Source organism: Aspergillus thermomutatus (assembly GCF_002237265.1).
Source record: "Aspergillus thermomutatus strain HMR AF 39 chromosome Unknown NODE_253, whole genome shotgun sequence".
NCBI lineage: Eukaryota > Fungi > Ascomycota > Eurotiomycetes > Eurotiales > Aspergillaceae > Aspergillus > Aspergillus thermomutatus.
The window spans coordinates 18,945-36,690 of NW_020798303.1; the positions used below are offsets into that span (position 1 = coordinate 18,945).

Genomic DNA, 17,746 nt, shown 5'->3' on the forward strand with positions numbered 1-17,746 from the left:
GCAGGGTAGCTAATTGGAAGAGCCCACAAATCCAACATGTTCGGGGCCTCCATCTTGCACCTCACGGAACTGTGTCACCCAGCTCAACGCGATCAAGACCAATATTATGCATCCCGCGGCACATCTAGACGGAATGCAAGATGGAAAGTGACTGTCTCATCCTGAAAGAAGTGACAGATCCTACGCAGTGGATCACTGGACGACAGACATATAAGGAAACATGTTTCCTTCTGGCCTCCCTCCTCGAACATCATTGACTAAGACCTTTAATTCATCATAGCAACCCACCCCATACTATCCCAATCTCGTCATAAATCAATTGCACAGCATGGCAACTTTCCAAAAGGCAATCACTGCACCTCCATCTTCATCTCTTCAAGTCATGACGCCTCCTGAAAGCCTACTTCGGGACATGTCCTTGCGAAACGCAGACAAGGGTGTCCTCAAACAATCCATTGTCGATTCTATCCGACAGGTGTTGCCCGAGATGCCTGTTGAGGATACCTCTTCGCCTGGAAACTCCCGGATACCCAATGCGAGCCGACTGACGCAACCTATGGAGGTCTTTCAGGCCATGTTATCTTTCGATGCTACTACTGGAGCCTCGAAGCTGGCGTCTGTTGGCGCCAAGAAGAATAATCTTTGTCAACCGCCTCTTGGCGGTCAGGCAGGGACACCTCCTAACAGCCCACAAATCGCCCCTTCGGAGCCTGCCACAATGGACCAACCGACAAAGTCCGCTAGCCTCCTTATTCCTTCTCCCGATGATCCAAGTGCATATTCAACCTTTGCGGAGAAGCCGCGAGGCAGAATAAGTGACTGCAAGGTCTCTGAACATCTGAAATTGCCGGCCACTGGCGACGAAGTTGATGCTGCGACTCTGTAAAATCCTGGGCCAGCAAATGGTTGCCAGTCAACATCGAACACCGTTGACGCCGTTGTGGAAGGTGAGCAACTGCCACATAACTCTTCTGTGCCTGCAGATAAGGGCGATCTGCTGGGTGGCGCTCAAGCTTCGGAGCTGGAGGTGAAGAAAATCCATGAAGTGTAAGTTTGTTACCATCTATTTTCTTGGCAAATCGCTCATTTTTGTTTCAGCGATGACATAAAGAAAGGCCAGTACAAGTTGGCCACACTTCCCTTCGGCCCTTCAACACCGCTTTTGATGCAGATGGTCTGGAGAAGCAGTTGGTAAAATCTGCTGATACAGGAAGCCAGGACGACTCTACCAATATTGAATATGCTCCGGGTATGCTGTGGCTTGTGAGATCAAAACCAAAAAAGTCAGAGGGCTGAAAAATAAGATAATCCGCAACCTAACAGCCCATTCGCTCCGTGGGAGCCTGTTACAATGAGCCAGTTGAAAGAGCTTTTTGAAGCTGTTTTATGTATGTGACTTGTCGACGTCGTGTTATCGACATCAAGAATATTATTTAAGCTTGAACACAGACCTCAGTCGGCTTTCAATGGCGCAGAGAGCGACCTAGAAAACAACCAGGACAAGGAAAAGGTCTGGCCATATAGAGCAGACTTCAAAATCATTGTGGAGATGTAGTTTCCTGTTCCAAGAATTGCGCTTTAGGAATACTGATTGGTAATTAGGTGGTATAAACAAACATTCAAGTACAAAATTGTCGAGTCGACAGAGACCAAAAAAACAATTGGACGACCTGGACGAATATGTCTTGTGGTCCATAACTGTGTTGGTAGGAATGCACCAGATCAAAGTCCTGAACGAGCTGAGTAACAGCACACATAGTGACATAGATAAGAGATTTGGTGAGACAGTAACTTTCGTAGACATCAAGTCAGAAGCGCTCCGGGATACCTTGCGGGTAGTCCTGCAAAGCGTCAGGACAGCGAGTCTGATCAAGGACAAGCCATTGATAAGTGTTATCGATTCTTCAAATAAAACTGGCACAGACACTGGAAAGTTCAGATTGATTGAGCAAAATATCTTGTTCCACTTTCTGCTGGAACTCCATGTCCACATACAGAACATCCAGGGAGCCGAGGACCGGGACCTCAGATAGCTGGAGCATCTTACACTGCTTGCTGATTACATAAAAGATGCGCGCGCTTCCACCCCACAGTGTGTCACCTCTCTATTGCAGCATCGACGGATCATGTACGACCTTTTCTGAGCACTCTTCAAACCCGGAGATCTTAGATATGCATGTCGCTGACATGGTAGTCTAGGAGCATCGCAAAATTTTGCTTTCGTTGTTCATGATCATCACTCTTACTGGTCTTAGCTTTGTTCATGTCGAAGTTATCAGATACTGGACCATAAGTGTTAAGCACCGACATATCCACGCAAATGCTTTCAAACTATTTTGGCGACATCCGTGTCATACGGCTCCTCGGCATCAACGAGCCTTGTGGGTAGCGTCAATAGGGTCAATAGGATTGTTCCTACTTTTGCTAGGCTCTACGATCCTTGTGAGTGCGAGACCGTACCTGTGGACCCAGCTGACTACAGTATGCACCTTCACTGCACCCGCTCCACTCATCACTAACCTTGTTCGTAGTTCCATGTCACTATAATAAGTCTCAGGAAGGTTTGCTGTTTCCGCTTATCTTCTCCGAACCCCTGAGTGCGATACCGTGCCGGTAGAGGTGTGATTCTTCCGTAGGAAGGATGCAGGGATTCCTGTGGATCTCAAAAGGGAGCCCAACGAGCACGGCCGTCCGAGCTTCCTGAACCGTGGCGTTGCAGATGCTTACCACGCTGTCTGAGTCCATCATATCGATGTGCGAGTCCACTAGGAATGTTTCCACATTCATCAGTATGTCATCCAACGGCATGAGTAGCAATATCTACCAACGCATATCCTCATTTACCACCAAGGAGCCCGCTACGCACTCACGTGTGCCACAAGGCGAGGTGCGCAGCGTGTCGTCACCATCGCGCGCGCCATCCGTTGCCACTGATGCGTCTAGGGTCATGAGCCCTGCCGAGATACGCATGGCTAGACAGCGCAAGGTAGCACCGGTGACCGAGGCACCTGTACCTGCGCCGCACACCCCTGGCCAAGCTACGCCTGCTACCGAGAGCGCAGCCGACACAGCTTCGCAGGTAACCCCTACTACACCACTGAAGGCCTCGTCGGTAAGGGCACAGAGGCTAGCGTCCAGATCCAGAGCCTCGCCGGCGTCGGCTACGCGCGGCAGCGCTGTGAGTGACATACCTAGGTTGACCGACGGCGAGGCTAGCGCCATGACCATAATGGCCGAGTATATGTCCAATACTAGAGATGATGCCGATGCATCGTCCTTCGCAGAGCAACTCATGGCCTGTGTAGAGTTGCGCGAGGCGAGAAGCGGCGCTGGTGCTGATGCACTCAAAGCCGTGTGTGCAGACGCATCTAAGGACGCTAAGTATGACGCCGGTATGTATCTCGGCCTTGGCGGCGGTAATAGCGTGGTAAACTAGCAATACATACCAGTTCTGTGTTAACTATCCCTCTTGGACTTATGTGGCATAGGTGTGCCTACAACACATGTTGCGTTGCTTTAAAATGCATGAGCATACGGGGAAGATCCCTGCAACGCTTCGCAGTTGCTCTAGGGACTAATTGACACACCTGCTCGCAACCCGCTACGCTATGGCTTCTCATAGACCCGTTGTTCCCGTACCCAGTGCCCCGGTGGCATGGGACGATGATACTGTCAAGAGTCTCGACGTCGTCTTCGCGCCCATCGGAGATAACACCAACGAGTTCACTCGCGATGAGATACGCACCAAGGTTCCGCGCAGGTACTTCGACATCAAGCTGAGCTTCCAGTGGGATGGACAGGAGTCTGTGTACCTCAAGGCCGATGACTCTGTTATCCACTACGTCCCGCCAAGACCTCCCAGGGGCAACCGCGGCAAGTCTGCGGTGCCCGTAAACAATTATGGGATTTCTCGCGTAGTCCACAGCATGGCTAGGGTACTCAGTACTGGCAACTCCCTGGCACTGAGGTCGTTGCTGAGACTTGGGTTGCCACCCCCACCTCCTCTTCATCCAATAGCTCCTGTTCTGCAAGACGAGACAGAAAACCTTTACAGCAATGGCCAAGCATCACATGTCCTATTGCCTCCCTGATGGCTACTGCTGTACGCGCGCAATCCCTTACACCTCCCTGAAATCTCATCCTGCCGTCAGCGTATAGCATGCAGCATGAGTTCTTGTTCGCTAGAGTCCTAAAACCTCCACTCTCAGGCTCGCAAAGAACCTTGTAATAAGGAGCTGATGGCTGAGATATGCATGCCGACCAGGGCGGGAACACCGTAGAGAGTATATGCAACGACCCAGGCGACAGCGTGCGGACATACGTCCCGGATGGTATGGTGACACAGAAGCATAGCTTGGCTTGCGTGACATTACAGAAAGTAATGTCGCACTTGGCTCCATCGCCGCGCCTAGCCTTGATTACGTCTACAACATGCGGCGCTAGCCTACCTGACACCTGCACTACAGTTCCTTACTGCGCGTCCGTTCATATAGTCCTCCTTGGTATGCTCGGCAACGCTCGGTGCGTTAACACCTGGGTTCTCAGCGCATACCTGATCCACAGCCGCTCGGATGGAGTCGAGATCCACTCCCCTTACACTCACCATCGCGGAAACTAGCTCAGGTGCTCTCGTAAACGCTACGCACGACACCCCAGACCCAGCCCAGGACCCCAACACCAAATATTCCTTGACATCCGAACTCAGTACCACGTCCTCCCCTACCAGCCCCCGAGCTACCTCTCCAAGCACCGAAAGCACACACTCCGATGGTCTCGCAGTATACGCCCCCGCCGCTGGAATATTGTACTTAAAATGCCTAGGCTTAGGCTGCCTGTTTCCCTTCTTTCCTGATCTGGTGTTGCGGAAGTATACCGAAGCCATGTCATACACGCCGTACGTATAGCGGCAGCGCTGCTGCAGGCGCTACAGGTGCTACAGCAAAAATGTCTGACCAAATGGCTAGATATAGAGATTTCGAGGAGCTTAGCCGTATACTCGAGAACTCCGGTATCACCGCAAGGTAGCTTCACAGCAGACTGGGCCAGCACAGGAGTTCCTTTGACCCACAGAGGGATTGCTGGTTGTTGCCTGAGGCGAGGGTTTCTTGTGAAATAAATGAATGATGTTCTCTCTGGTTCAAATAAGGCTCCTGATTCCCTGGCCCACTGGAGGGCCCTTGGGATTATTCTCTCTTGTAATCGGACTGTGTTTGCCTCGGCAGAGGGGGCCACCACCCAATGGGTGTAGTCGTTCACGAACGCAATAGCCCCCTTCTTATCAGTAATACGAACCTTCACCAATTTGGCATTCATAAAGAGGAATAAGATTGGTGACAGGGGAGAGCCCTGTGGCAGCCCTGCGTGCTTAATTGCCATCTCCTCTGAGCAGTACTTATTGACAACAATCTGTGCATGGCGCTCGGAGCAGAAGCACAATATCCACCGTACCAGTATCTCTGGGACCCTGTTCTCTAACAGTCGGCGAAGGAGGACCTCCTTGGACACTCCATTGTAGGCTCCTTTTACGTCGAAACTCACCAGACTAAGGACTTTTCCTGACCTCCAGGGGTCGTAGATCTTTTCCACTAAAATGTTCAGTGCTTGCTCACAGGATCGCCTGCTGTGCGCTCCAGAGTGATTTACTGGCAGTAGCTGGTGTTGCTCAACTAGATAGGACATCCTCCTGGCTACGACTGCCTCCATTGCTTTCGCAAGCGTTGATAGGAGAGATATCGGTCGGTATGATTTGGGCAGCGTTCGGTCTTTTTTGAACTTGTGGAGCACGACAATCTTTGCTGTCTTCCAGTCTTGAGGGATGCATCCAAGCCTTAGTGATGCTTCGAATATCTGGAAAATCCGTTTCCCCACTGCCGGCCACGCTTCCTGCCATACTCCCATTGGAAACCCGTCTTGTCCTGGGGCCTTCCAGGACTGGGCACACCATACGGCAGTTTCAACCCCCTCGTACGTTAACGGCTCGAACGACAGCGGTAGCAAGGGCTGGCTTGTACAGTACTGGTCTGTTGCTCTTCTTGTATGGGGGGGAGAGGAGGGCGCCAGAGACACTAGGGGTTGGGTGGCTCGCGGTCGCCTGTGGCAAAGCCTTAACAGGCCCGGTCGATTCCAATAACGTAATTCCCAACCGAGCCGTCCACCCTAAGTCCCCCTTAAATCGTTCTCGATGGCCCCCAATCGCTCCCAATCACCCCCAGTTCGGCTGAGGTTCTCTCCTCCAGTCTGGGTCAAATAGTTACAGGGGGAAACAGAACATCGTGGTCATGGCCAATCTGAAGCCTTGCGGTCCCCAATCGCCCCAAATCGTCCCCGTAGGAGAGTTTTACACGAACCGCTAACGGCCTCCCACACCCCGTTTCACCAATTGACTTGTTTTGGACAAGAAGATGTACGTAGGAACCTTTTAGCTAGTTGAGGTTGGAATAACGTTATCTCGGGTTGCATGTTGGATGTTCCTCATCGACGCATTTTTGTGGGGATTTTTTTGGGCCAACTTAGTTGACAGGACGCCTGCAACTGGTCAATGTGTTGTTAGTATGACTCCCTAACGTTCCATGGCATCTGTTCTGACTGGGGGTCTTGGGCGACTCGGACAACCTGCCGATCCTTGTGGACACCAGTCGCTGGCCTCGTCCACCCTACATGCACACGAGATGAGAAACAACGGCACCATGACTGAGATTATTGAGACGGAAGCGTTGTTCATTTTGCCAAAGACTAGACGTGTATCCTGTTATTCATAACCTGGGGCCCTTAGAGCTAGTGCGGGATTCCGTTTCGTAAGATACTGGTTGCGAGAGACTTGCCAAATCTACTACCAGAAACTACAGGCGAGCCTGGAAATGTTGTACAGAGGCAACGGCTCTAAAGCCGTACAGTAGCACTGACACCATGCACACTTTTGGGGTCCTGTGTAGCGTGGCTGGAAATCAATCTACCGCATTCTTTGATTTCTTCAGGAGTCGAGTCGCCGTACCCCAAGAGGAGCCTTTGCTTCTTCCCTGGAATCAAAGATGCTCATATTTAAATATACTAAGTCTCCAAATCGTCTATTAAGTTAAATCTAACCATCGATTAGCTTGTTAATCTCGCGGGTACCGGATGGTGCGGAATATCATCTGCTCAGATATATATCTCCAGGTCTCAGCCATACATACATGTATATATTTCGGCACACATGCTTGCAATTTTCCGAAGAGGACAGCAATAAGTTTGAAAATAGAAGTTTGCCAAAGACGGGTGATGGCTGGCCTGAAAACCACGTGATCAGGAGCGCTAATTTTAGAACAGGTTACAGAGATCCACGGGTGAGGCGCGGATTTTCTGCGGATTTTCGCCGCTACCCAAAGCAGTATTTTCAACGCGTTGATTTTTTATTATTCCGTACCCCTTTGCAGTCTCACATCCACTCCAGAAAGTTACCTCGGATTGATAAAAACTGCTTCATATATAAGGCATGTTTCATATTAATTATTAATCGCGTCATTGTGTGTTCTCGTTTTTCCATAGCCATTCTTCAAGAAGCCACCACATACTAAGTTAATTGCAGCAGGACGAGCGTTGATGACCTCCAGCATAGACGGGCGCCCTGAGTAGTAAGTTACGGCAATGCTAAAAATGGCTTTCTGCTCCATACATACATGTCTAAGCCCTAGTATCTAAGAAGTTCCATGAACTGACAGACCCAGATTCAACTATAGGCTGCTCCGCAAATTCGCAGGCTTTATTGGCAGACTGAGTAGCTAATGGTTGTCTGGCCACACTCCAGATCTGAGCATGCATTTGTTTGACCCCCAAAGGGCGAATATGTTTAATAAGAAATGCTACTGCTATGCACGTAGTGGAGAAAGTAGCCGCAGAATCTATGTCCAGCTACTGCGAGGCTATGAGCAGCCTGCACCCAGGACAAATGGGGGGACGCAAGCAGCGAAGTGCGATTGATGCGGTCGCATGCCTATTCCAGAGTACCCATGAAGCCTGGAAGCAACGCCAGCTCATGGGAGCCCTTTTCATGGATGTGAAGGGAGCCTTCGACCATGTCAATCCAAAGAAGCTCATGATGAGAATGATAGAGTTGGGCCTAGATGGGGATTTAGTTCGATGGACGCAGTCATTCTTGACAGTCAGACAAGTTCAACTGGTCATCGACAACATACAATGCCCAACTCACGGCATTAACTCAGGAGTCCGTCCGGGGTCTCCAGTATCCCCTATTCTATTCCTCATCTACATCAGTGGGGTGTTTAGTGCGATAGAAAGGGCAGTCCCAGGGGTCCAGCCATTATCTTTTGCAGATGATATAGGCCTCCTAGGCCCAGGATATTCAGTACAGGAAACATGCGGCAAGCTACAAGAAGCTGCAGAGGTAGCTACTGAGTGGGGTAAAGAGAATATGGTCCAGTTCGACTCAGAAAAGACAGAAGCAGTTCTATTCACCCGGAAACGTGGCCGGGAACTCCGTGACCAGACCCAGCGAGCCCGTATCAGGGTAGGGAACTACCAAGTTCCGTTTAACCACGAGGCGACTCGATGGTTAGGCATCTGGCTAGACGCTGGCCTTACATTAAAGACACACTACCAGAAACGTCTTCAGAAAGCCCGGAATGCTGAAGCCCGCGTACGATCTCTATGCCAGAATCATGGGCTGGCCCCAGGACTAGTCCGGAGGATCCAGATAGCAGCAGTGCAATCTGTTGCCCTGTATGGTGCAGAGCTCTGGTGGCGTTCAAAGTGACTGCTTAGCAGGGATGCAGCTTATGATTAACCGACAAGCCTGGGCCATCACAGGCATGCTTAAGACTTCCCCAGTTGGCCCACTAGTCAAAGAGGCGGGCCTGACCCCATGTAATAAGAATTCCTTTCCGTCTATGTGATGAGCCGTCGGATATCGAGCCGTCGCATATCGGACCCTCACATATCAGACCCCCACAGATCTTGTCGATCTACAAACGATGACATAGACTGATCGGTCTGCAAGAGCTCATGAGTCATATTGCCACTCCTGTACCTGCCGTGTCTATAGGAGCGCTTTACCCAGGCTTATGAGAAACTCAAGCTTCAGTTTTTCTGTATTTACGGAGTCCTTATTGGAAGTACAATTGAATACTGCTCTTGCTGCTTTACTGATTGATCCCTCCTGTCCCACTCTTACCCTTTTCTATTACACCCCAGCGGAGGTTCTCTTAGACACCCGACAGCTAGGATACACAACTCGGCTGTTGAGTCTACCTGATAACCACCCAGCCAAAAGAGTCCTTTCAGCCAGCTTCCGGGAGGGAGATCGACACGCCCAACCCGGGGAACAGACACCAGGAAATAGGATGTGGGCAGAACATCATAGACGAGGGTAGTGGTCCTTTGGTGTCACGGCACCAGCCCTGGCCTGGTTAGTGGTCATGTGGTCTTGTACTAGTATTAGACTCTGGGAAAGCCCAGCATGCCAAGGGTGTGGTGCACTAAGGGAGACAGTGCACCACCTACTCCTCGAATGCCGAGAGTGGCGGTGCCAACGTGCAAAGCTCTACGGAGCACTGGACCAAGCCGGGGTCGCTAGGCCATCAAGAACCGAGGACTGCGCAGAGGGAAGACTCTTGTGCGAGCCGAAAGCCACCAAGGCTATCCTGCAATTCCTAGCAAATATAAGGATAGCCCTACCACCAGGACACCCGCAGCGAGGGGAGCGAACCTGGCGAAATGATGATTGGGGTCTAGAGGCATTAGAAGAGGCGGAACGAACAGGAGAGGGACAAGGGGGAGGGTAGCCTAGGCTCACAACCTAGGGGACACCCTACGAAGCGATAGAACTCAAGGAGAGCTCATGGAGCTCAAAGGCCCTGCGCACATAGGCGGATTAGGGCGAGGAAAAGGATCAGAATGTTTATAGACGGGGGCTGAGACCCAGGAACTGATAGGAGGCAAAGACAGGAAACGGGCTTCAACCCGTCAGTCTCATACCCCCTCAGGGTCAGTCCTGAAGGGAAGGATTTCCGGCGAAACTCAAAACACCCACACCTGACCGTTTTAGAGCGGGAAAACACTGGAAGTTATATTTAACTCTACTCTGAATCGGTTTCGATTGGTATTTTCTTCTTTAAGCCGCTCGTTGCGCCGCAATGGGTGGTAAGAAGAAGAAAGGGACCACGGCGGCCAAGCAGGCTTGTCATCGATTAATCGATAAGGCGCCGATAAATAATCGTTATCAATGAGCGATAATGATAGTTAAATTATCGATGATTCATCAATAATTTCTTGGCATTACAGTCACGGACTTCGATCACAACAAAATTTAATTAAACTAGTATCTCTGCTCTGTAATCCCACTCTTTTGCCAGTTTTTTAAGCATTCTATCCTCTCAATGTTTTCAGCTGATAGTTGAGCCCTTTCCCATGAGATTATACAACGGGCTCCTGAAAAAACTCCTTCTGGTTCATCGCTCATTGCTGGAATTGATAAGATATCAATCGCTATATATGACAGCCTTGGCCAACATTTTTGCTGTTGATCCTGACACCACCATGTCAGAGCACTGGTGCGAATCTCATATGGAGACTCAGAATTGTGATCTTCGTATTCATCTGGCTTGCTGGCCGAGCAAACTTGCCTAGGTCTTGAGCAATTCAATGGAAATCATCAAGATCTTGAGTATTCCATTCATATGGTTGCATAACCATATAATTGGGAGCCTTTTCCCAATACTCCTCCCAAAGATTTTTAACCTTCTGCAGTGCAGGTCTTTGCCAGCTCTTTCTCCAGTTTACTTGAATATGCTTCATTCGACGAGCAGGGTGAAGAATGAGTGCTGCAGCATAGAGGGGTGATTCATCTGACTTGCTGTAGTATTTATCAAAGATATCCCACCCATTCTGAATCTGAGCACAGAATTCCCTGTCTGATGCAAATTCAACCTGCTATAAATCAGAAGAACTCATCATATACTTCAGAATAGTAATTGCTAACACTTACAAGGGCTTTCTCAAAGTGCTTAATGATGATATCCATCACAAAAAACACATTGTCAATTGTTGCTTGATTTCCTTGAGTTTTCAGAGTTGCTCGATCAAAGAGACTCAGGAATTTGCTGGTTCTATGGAGCCTCTCCCAATCTATTGGGGACAGATACTCTGTCTCAAGCACGGCAAAGTGCTTCTTCATATAAGTATCAATAGCACCATCAAACCGAAGCGCTACATGAGGCATATGATACCAGCTGTTCCACCTTGTTCGATTATCAAGTGGAATCAACCTCCCTGCAAGATCTTTGAACTCTTTTGTTCGGCCAGCTCAACCACGAATGTGCATCACAATATTATGGAGCTTTCTCAGTGGCCCTATTTTATGAAAAGCGGCCTGTCTCTGTCCTTCATCTTCTCTGGCTTCTGTCTCATCCCATGAACTCAGTTGTTCAATTTCCAGCACATTTTGAAACAGAAACACTTGCACGGCCAAGTTAATAACATGGCCAATACAGAAGATGCGGCGATATGTAGGGTCCCATTTGATTCCTTCTTCTTCCTGAAGATAATTTGCCACTATACGACAAAGCTTATCATTTGCAGTGTGATTATCACAAATAATTGACCCAACTTTTTGCTGGATACCGTACTCTTTCAGGACTGGAAGAAGAGTGGCAAACTGCTCATCTCCACTGTGGTTTCCCACAGTCCGAAGAGCAAGGAGGCCCTTGCAGAGCCTTTCTTAACTCTGCTCAACAGAATAAGCACAGATTCCAAGAAAGAGAAGCCGATTGGCCCGAGTATACCTTTGGAGTTAAGCAATGCTTTCTGATTTCATAGCCATAAAGAGATGGAACAAAACAGATTTTCCATCTCTATAGAACGCTTTTTGCAAACCAAACCTTCCTACTTTATCCATCTCAATTGTTATATAATATTAGGGGTAGATCTTCGTGTATCCGATTAGGCACGATGTTTGGGCCCACAACCGGAAACAGCTTCCATGGTTGAGGCGGAAGCGGTCCAATTTTTTCCTCCTTTCAAATCACTCCACGGAATTTTTCCCAGGCTGTTTACACTGCTCTTCGTGTGGATGAGCCAGGCATGATTGGGGGATATGATGATTACACCTGGAAGGCTATTTGGGTAGGTCACAAAACAACCCTTTCCCCGGCTTCACCTCCTGATCAACAACACCAAAGGCTGCAGTAGGACAGCACGTTCACGAGGGAAAAGGAAGTCAATATGGCGACATAGCATCCGTGACACTGAATCGCGAACGCTGAGCTGGAACGCTTGGTCGAGAATAGGTCAACTAAACCACTCGTATTCAATCGTCGCGCCCGAATGACAGTCGGTTTTCGCGCTCAGTGGAGTTACCAACGTAGATGAGAATGTGTTTGAAATGGAGATGACACATTCTGCTAAGTAGTTGACATTCATCGCAATCAAGAGTACCCATTCACCTAAGCGTCATCGCAATCTATGCGACTACAACCGACAACCCCTTTTCCCGTCTGAGGGATCTCCAGAAGTACTGTTCGATATACAGAGTACATGCCTGCTCCTGGTCTTAAACCCCCCTTTCGTTACTTGTTCCCCCGTACTCTTGTTGCTTTGTTTGTAGAGACCGCCACATATAGGGTCCAGTGCATCGGAGACTTTGAGATTCGGTGGCTCTCTGAAGAGGCGCTTGGATTTGCATTCACGATTCTGACTATGAAGTTGATGCACGTCCGTCATTGCAGGAGATCGGTAAGCTCGGGTAAGACGGCCTCTGCCTATTGACGGAGTAGCAACAGACGATTAGCCAATGTGAAAGGAGGAGACTATTGGTAGAAAGCTCAAGAATGGCCCTATGCTGAGGGACAGTAAACTCTACTACTCATTATTGGGCTAGCAGAAATCAAATGTGCTTGGCCTATTTGCGGGCCACATCTACAACGGGCAACGGCAAGTGAGATATGACAGTGATACTGTTAGTTAGTACGGAGTAGTTCTGACAAATAGGGACTGATCTAGATTGACGCTAAGCCAAATACATAAAATTTGTTCTTATGAGAGTAGATTTTACAAGTCCGGTTTAGCGGAGCGGTCAAAGCCAGGGTCTTGATGTTATGGACGAGTTCCGGATTAGGTCTTCTCGAAAGAAAATCTATTCAAGAACAGAAAGCGTGCGTATGAACAACGCCACATGTTCCTATCCAGAGGGAGTAAGCATTATCCCCAGAAAATGGGCGGCGCTAATTTTGACAAAGGCGCTCACAGCGAGCTGGGCCGTCTATTGCGGCACATTTGAATGCAGCTGCACTAATGGATTTGATGTATTGCCAAGATGAGTTGCTACCTAAATAGCATTCAGCGGCGTGCAGACGCTGCCTTGAACACTCCAGTTACCCAAACCTTGACAAGCAAGTGAAGTTTATTGAATCTGAACGGCTTGTTTGAATGACCAAAACATTTACCCAATGCATGAGGGCATATTAAAGTGTAGCTGATGCAGAAGTCCAGATGCGATTATGACAGTTGTAACAGGGATAGTGGTCCTTTGTTTATACTTATAATAATACCCTATTATATACAAGCATGAACCATCACGGTGTTAGTCATGTGTCTAGCATAAGATGTATATAGAGACGGCTCAGATCACCATCCTTTTTAACAAAGACCAAGCCTGCTCTCTGAAATTTCCACCTTTCAAGAGTGCATGCTTCTATTCTGCCATGGCGCACTGGACTCTTGTTGAGGTTCTGAAGCAACCCCTACTTCCAGCAAATGCAGAAGTCCTACCAGCGAACGGTCGTTCCACCAAGAACTTGCCTGATGATTTTTCAGCCTTTTCGGCCACAACCGTCACACATACGTCTACTACACCAATTTGCGCAAACATATGGAAATGCTATGTCTCCACCACTGCCTCCAGCCACAGACCTTACTTTGATGTCAAAAGTCGAAGTTCAGGCTGCATGTGAAAACCGGTTGGTAAACTGGATTGTCACCTGTCTCAGCACCATCGGAGCTGCTGGAGGCAATCGACCTGTTAAAGTCCTTCGCAATACTGGAGGTCTTCCAAGAATTGTCAATCCTGGTAATTTCCCTGACTTGAAAGTGGATTTTACCTTCATACACGGCATCCACCTTGAGCAAGATCGCGTTGCAGCTGTACTTCAAACAAAAGCTGTCGGAGCCCTGAAGCCTGGCTTCTGGCGAGGCAGGGATAGGCCAACACTCGACGATGAGAAATTAGCTAAGGAAGCTAGAGCGTGAGTCAAAGAGCACTCTTCCCATGGCGTCTTCTATCTAATAAGCTAACAATTACCTAGTTACGCACACATTTGGAACACGCGCATTGTCATGTTCTATGATGGGAAGATCTTGGTTCGACTCCGATTTCTCGGAAACTCACTTGAGACGATACCTACCGGAAACATGGGTTATTGAACATGGACAAGAGAATCAAGTATCCATGCGCCAAGTTGTCCTTGATGCAATTTGTCAAGGCTTGAGCGCAAAGGTCCCAAATTGGATATAGTGCTGGTATATTTCCAGGCATCAAGAAGTACACGTACTTGCAAGCCATTGTCATGAAGATGTTACCCCAACGGCAGTTAGAGCACTGGGCCACTTCAATAAACCATCAACTCAACTGTAGTTTATACACTTCTGATTAAAAGGTGCATTCTCAATTAGCAACAGATTTTCGTGGTTGGAAATTCTGAAGAGTGGCTACTTTGCTTAATGCTTAAGCCTGTCATACATCCCTTCTTGTAGCGGACATGGCCTAGGTCGTCTTTCCGCCGCAGGAAGCCGTGATGCCCGCCGCCCTAGTTGACAGTTCTCCAGAGAGTTAGATACGGCTTCAGCCCTTAACACTTCTTGAATTTACGAGGACGTAGTTGAATGTAGTTGATGAGATATGAGAAGTTTGTTTTGTCTTACTATGGAAGAGATTTGGCAAATATTAGATACTCACAAGTCGCGACACGTTTGATTACTTGCTTGCTTGCTTGCTTGCTTAGTTGAGTTGTAGCCAGCCTGATCGCCAATTATGATTAAATCAAATCAAGAGTTGAAAAGTACATTTGACCTTCGCCATAATGAAGATTATGATCAAGAAAGAAGTGTAGACTCCTTTCACGACCTGTGGTCATCACTCAATCCACGCCTAATGGAGTCCTCAACCCTCAGAGCCAAGCACTCGGTTAGAAATTCCGCGTTAGTCATGTGATGGTAGAAATGAATTAAACGTTCCTTGATAAGAAACATCGCTACCTCACTACTCGATTGAAATAGAATTGAACTGCAGGGCAAAGAACATGGCAATTGCGAATATCACGATGGCTGCAGCAAGCAAGGCGGAGACAGCATAGTTATACTATCAGATAATCATCAGTATCAGTCACTCGAACTCATTTGCGATAATAATCACAGAACTTACCTTTTGCCAGTTTGTCTCTAACTTCTTCTTTATTATGTAGAAGCTGAACCTGCACACAAGCAGTAATAAAGCTGAGTCAAACTGATGTTCCTTCAGGATGTTAAACACATGAGACACTCCCCAAAGGAAGGTGACCGTATCAGGTGTATAGTGAAAGCGGTGGCAAAATGAAGCATCCAAGTAACCCCACACTTTTTTGGGCGTGTAGGTTGATTGACAGGGCTCAATATCCACAAATGCCACCTTAAGGCTGTCTGGATCATAGACAACATTTCGAAACTCCATATCCTCATGTATAAAACCCTCCGCAAGACATCTTCCCATAGTACATATCGCACGCATATAGAGAATAAATTTGCTATTCTCATCTTCCGGAGGATTTTCCAGTGTCTTAAAACCGCAGTCCTGTAATAACAATCCCTCCTGGCCCTCAAGAGTATAAGTACCATAACAAATAGGAATGCAGCCAGCATCCTGTAAGGCGCTGAACTGTTCATATACTTTCAACTCAGCTTCTGCAGAGTATGGTTCACATTCGTCATTCCCTGGCCTATTTGGTTTAAAAACATAGGCGCCACCATCCTCTGATGTGATCCGATAGATGCGAGGGACACGATCGTCCAGCCAGTAGGTCAGCCTCTGCTGTTTGCCGCAGAGTACAGCTGATATTTGCCTTCAGGTATCGGTAAATATGGATGAGACTCAATGGTGGGGGTTCAATCCACTTACCGTCTTCCACTCATGATGTAGCGTTGACCTCGCCATGTGCCAGAGTTTGAACTACTACAGGGAGGCAATGAGCTTTAATAGCAAATAGGTTCTCACTAGACTACCATAGCTTACTTTTTGAGGAATAGTCTGTTGTGTAACAACTGAAAGTGACACTGGCTGCATTACTGGGCAGGATGAAAACGCGATGTCGGAGCGAACTCACCCCTTGCGTTCAGGGAGGCTCTCACAGTTTATTGGATACCTATGAGCGATACAAGTGTGATGGAATGGATGGTTCTTCTACAAAGCAGTCAGGATAAACAGTATGGCATGTGGGAGGGTATACACATGAGGTTTTGCGGTTTCGATGATTATCAGCGACCTGGCGAATTGGTCTTTAGAGAAGAAAGCTAACTAGTTATGGTATAGCTCGGAAAAGGTCCAAGGCTCTGGCTACGTACTACTCGTCGCCACGGGCCCAACCCACATCCTTCGGATATGGGTTGGCTACGGCTCAACGTAACTTTGCACCTCAACGTAAAAGGTGTAAGTTCACATGATTGCTCAGGTAATTACATAAGTGGACTCCACTCACGCGACCCAAATAACGACCCCGACTCATCTGCAACCACACAAGGCTCCCGTCAAGTCATCAACGTGGACTGTCGTCCCAAGGCGGCGCAGGACATGCCGTATGTCTTCAACAATGATGGTGTTCAATCCCTCAAGCACAGTAAATCAACTCTCCAGAAGTATAAGGAACGCTTTGAGGCTTTGGAGAGCATCACATATCTAGACTTCCTCCGCTGCTATGACTTTGCCAGAGCTGATAAGATTCAAATCCATCCTAGAGCCCCCGCCCGTGTCCTCAATTATTTTCCGGTATACAAGAAGGATGAACAGCCAGACAACTTCACACGCGTCAAACTTATGTTGCATCATCCATTCCAGGTCATCAAGGACCTACGAAGCATAGATGGGGATGATTTCGAATCCTTTAGTGATGCCTGGTAGTACTGTCAACATTCCCATATGCACCTGCATGATGGTTACAGTGACAAAGTTGAGCTTGATGATGACGAATTTGAAGATCTGGATGATCCGGATAATGAACCTAATATTACTCAGTCTTAGGAGGCTCTAGCCCGCCAGCGTCCTAACCATGATAATGCCACCCGGATAGAAGATCCTGATGCTCTCAGGGAACGTGATTTAGATCACTGTTACGATTGGGGCCTCCATGTAGGCCAACACTCCAGGATAACTCTCCATTCGGAATACTGGCAGTCCCTGAAATCTCTGCATCCTCTTGATACAACCGTCCACTCATCTGCCACATCAGATGGACTAGAGGTCAAACAGCACCAGCTATTCGATATTATGGTCAATCACTATCATCAGGTGCTCAATGGGGAGTCCCCTCCTCAATTTCTCATCAACCTCAATGGCAAGGCTGGAACAGGAAAGTCCCATGTCATCATATTAATATCCGCGACACTGGATAGGATGGCATCAGAGGCCGGTCTAACTACCAGCCCTATCATCCGTGCAGCACCTACGGGTGTAGCTGCTTTTGGAATCAATGGTAGAACACTCCATGCACTTTTCCATTTACCAATAAAATCGAAT

General features: G+C 48.3%; 2 protein-coding genes across 2 annotated transcripts; both read left to right on the forward strand.

The window, feature by feature from the left end:
* Window positions 1–328: 328 nt before the first annotated feature.
* CDV56_102936 (uncharacterized protein) lies at window positions 329–886 on the forward strand (the record flags this gene model as incomplete). The annotated part of the gene is made up of 1 exon (XM_026756555.1): window positions 329–886. One exon carries the CDS (start codon window positions 329–331, stop codon window positions 884–886), a length of 558 nt encoding a protein of 185 aa, XP_026611074.1.
* Window positions 887–2,791: 1,905 nt separating this feature from the next.
* On the forward strand, window positions 2,792–4,091 carry CDV56_103216 (uncharacterized protein; the record flags this gene model as incomplete). The annotated part of the gene is made up of 2 exons (XM_026756835.1): window positions 2,792–3,381; window positions 3,623–4,091. 2 exons carry the CDS (start codon window positions 2,792–2,794, stop codon window positions 4,089–4,091), a joined length of 1,059 nt encoding a protein of 352 aa, XP_026611075.1.
* Window positions 4,092–17,746: the final 13,655 nt, after the last annotated feature.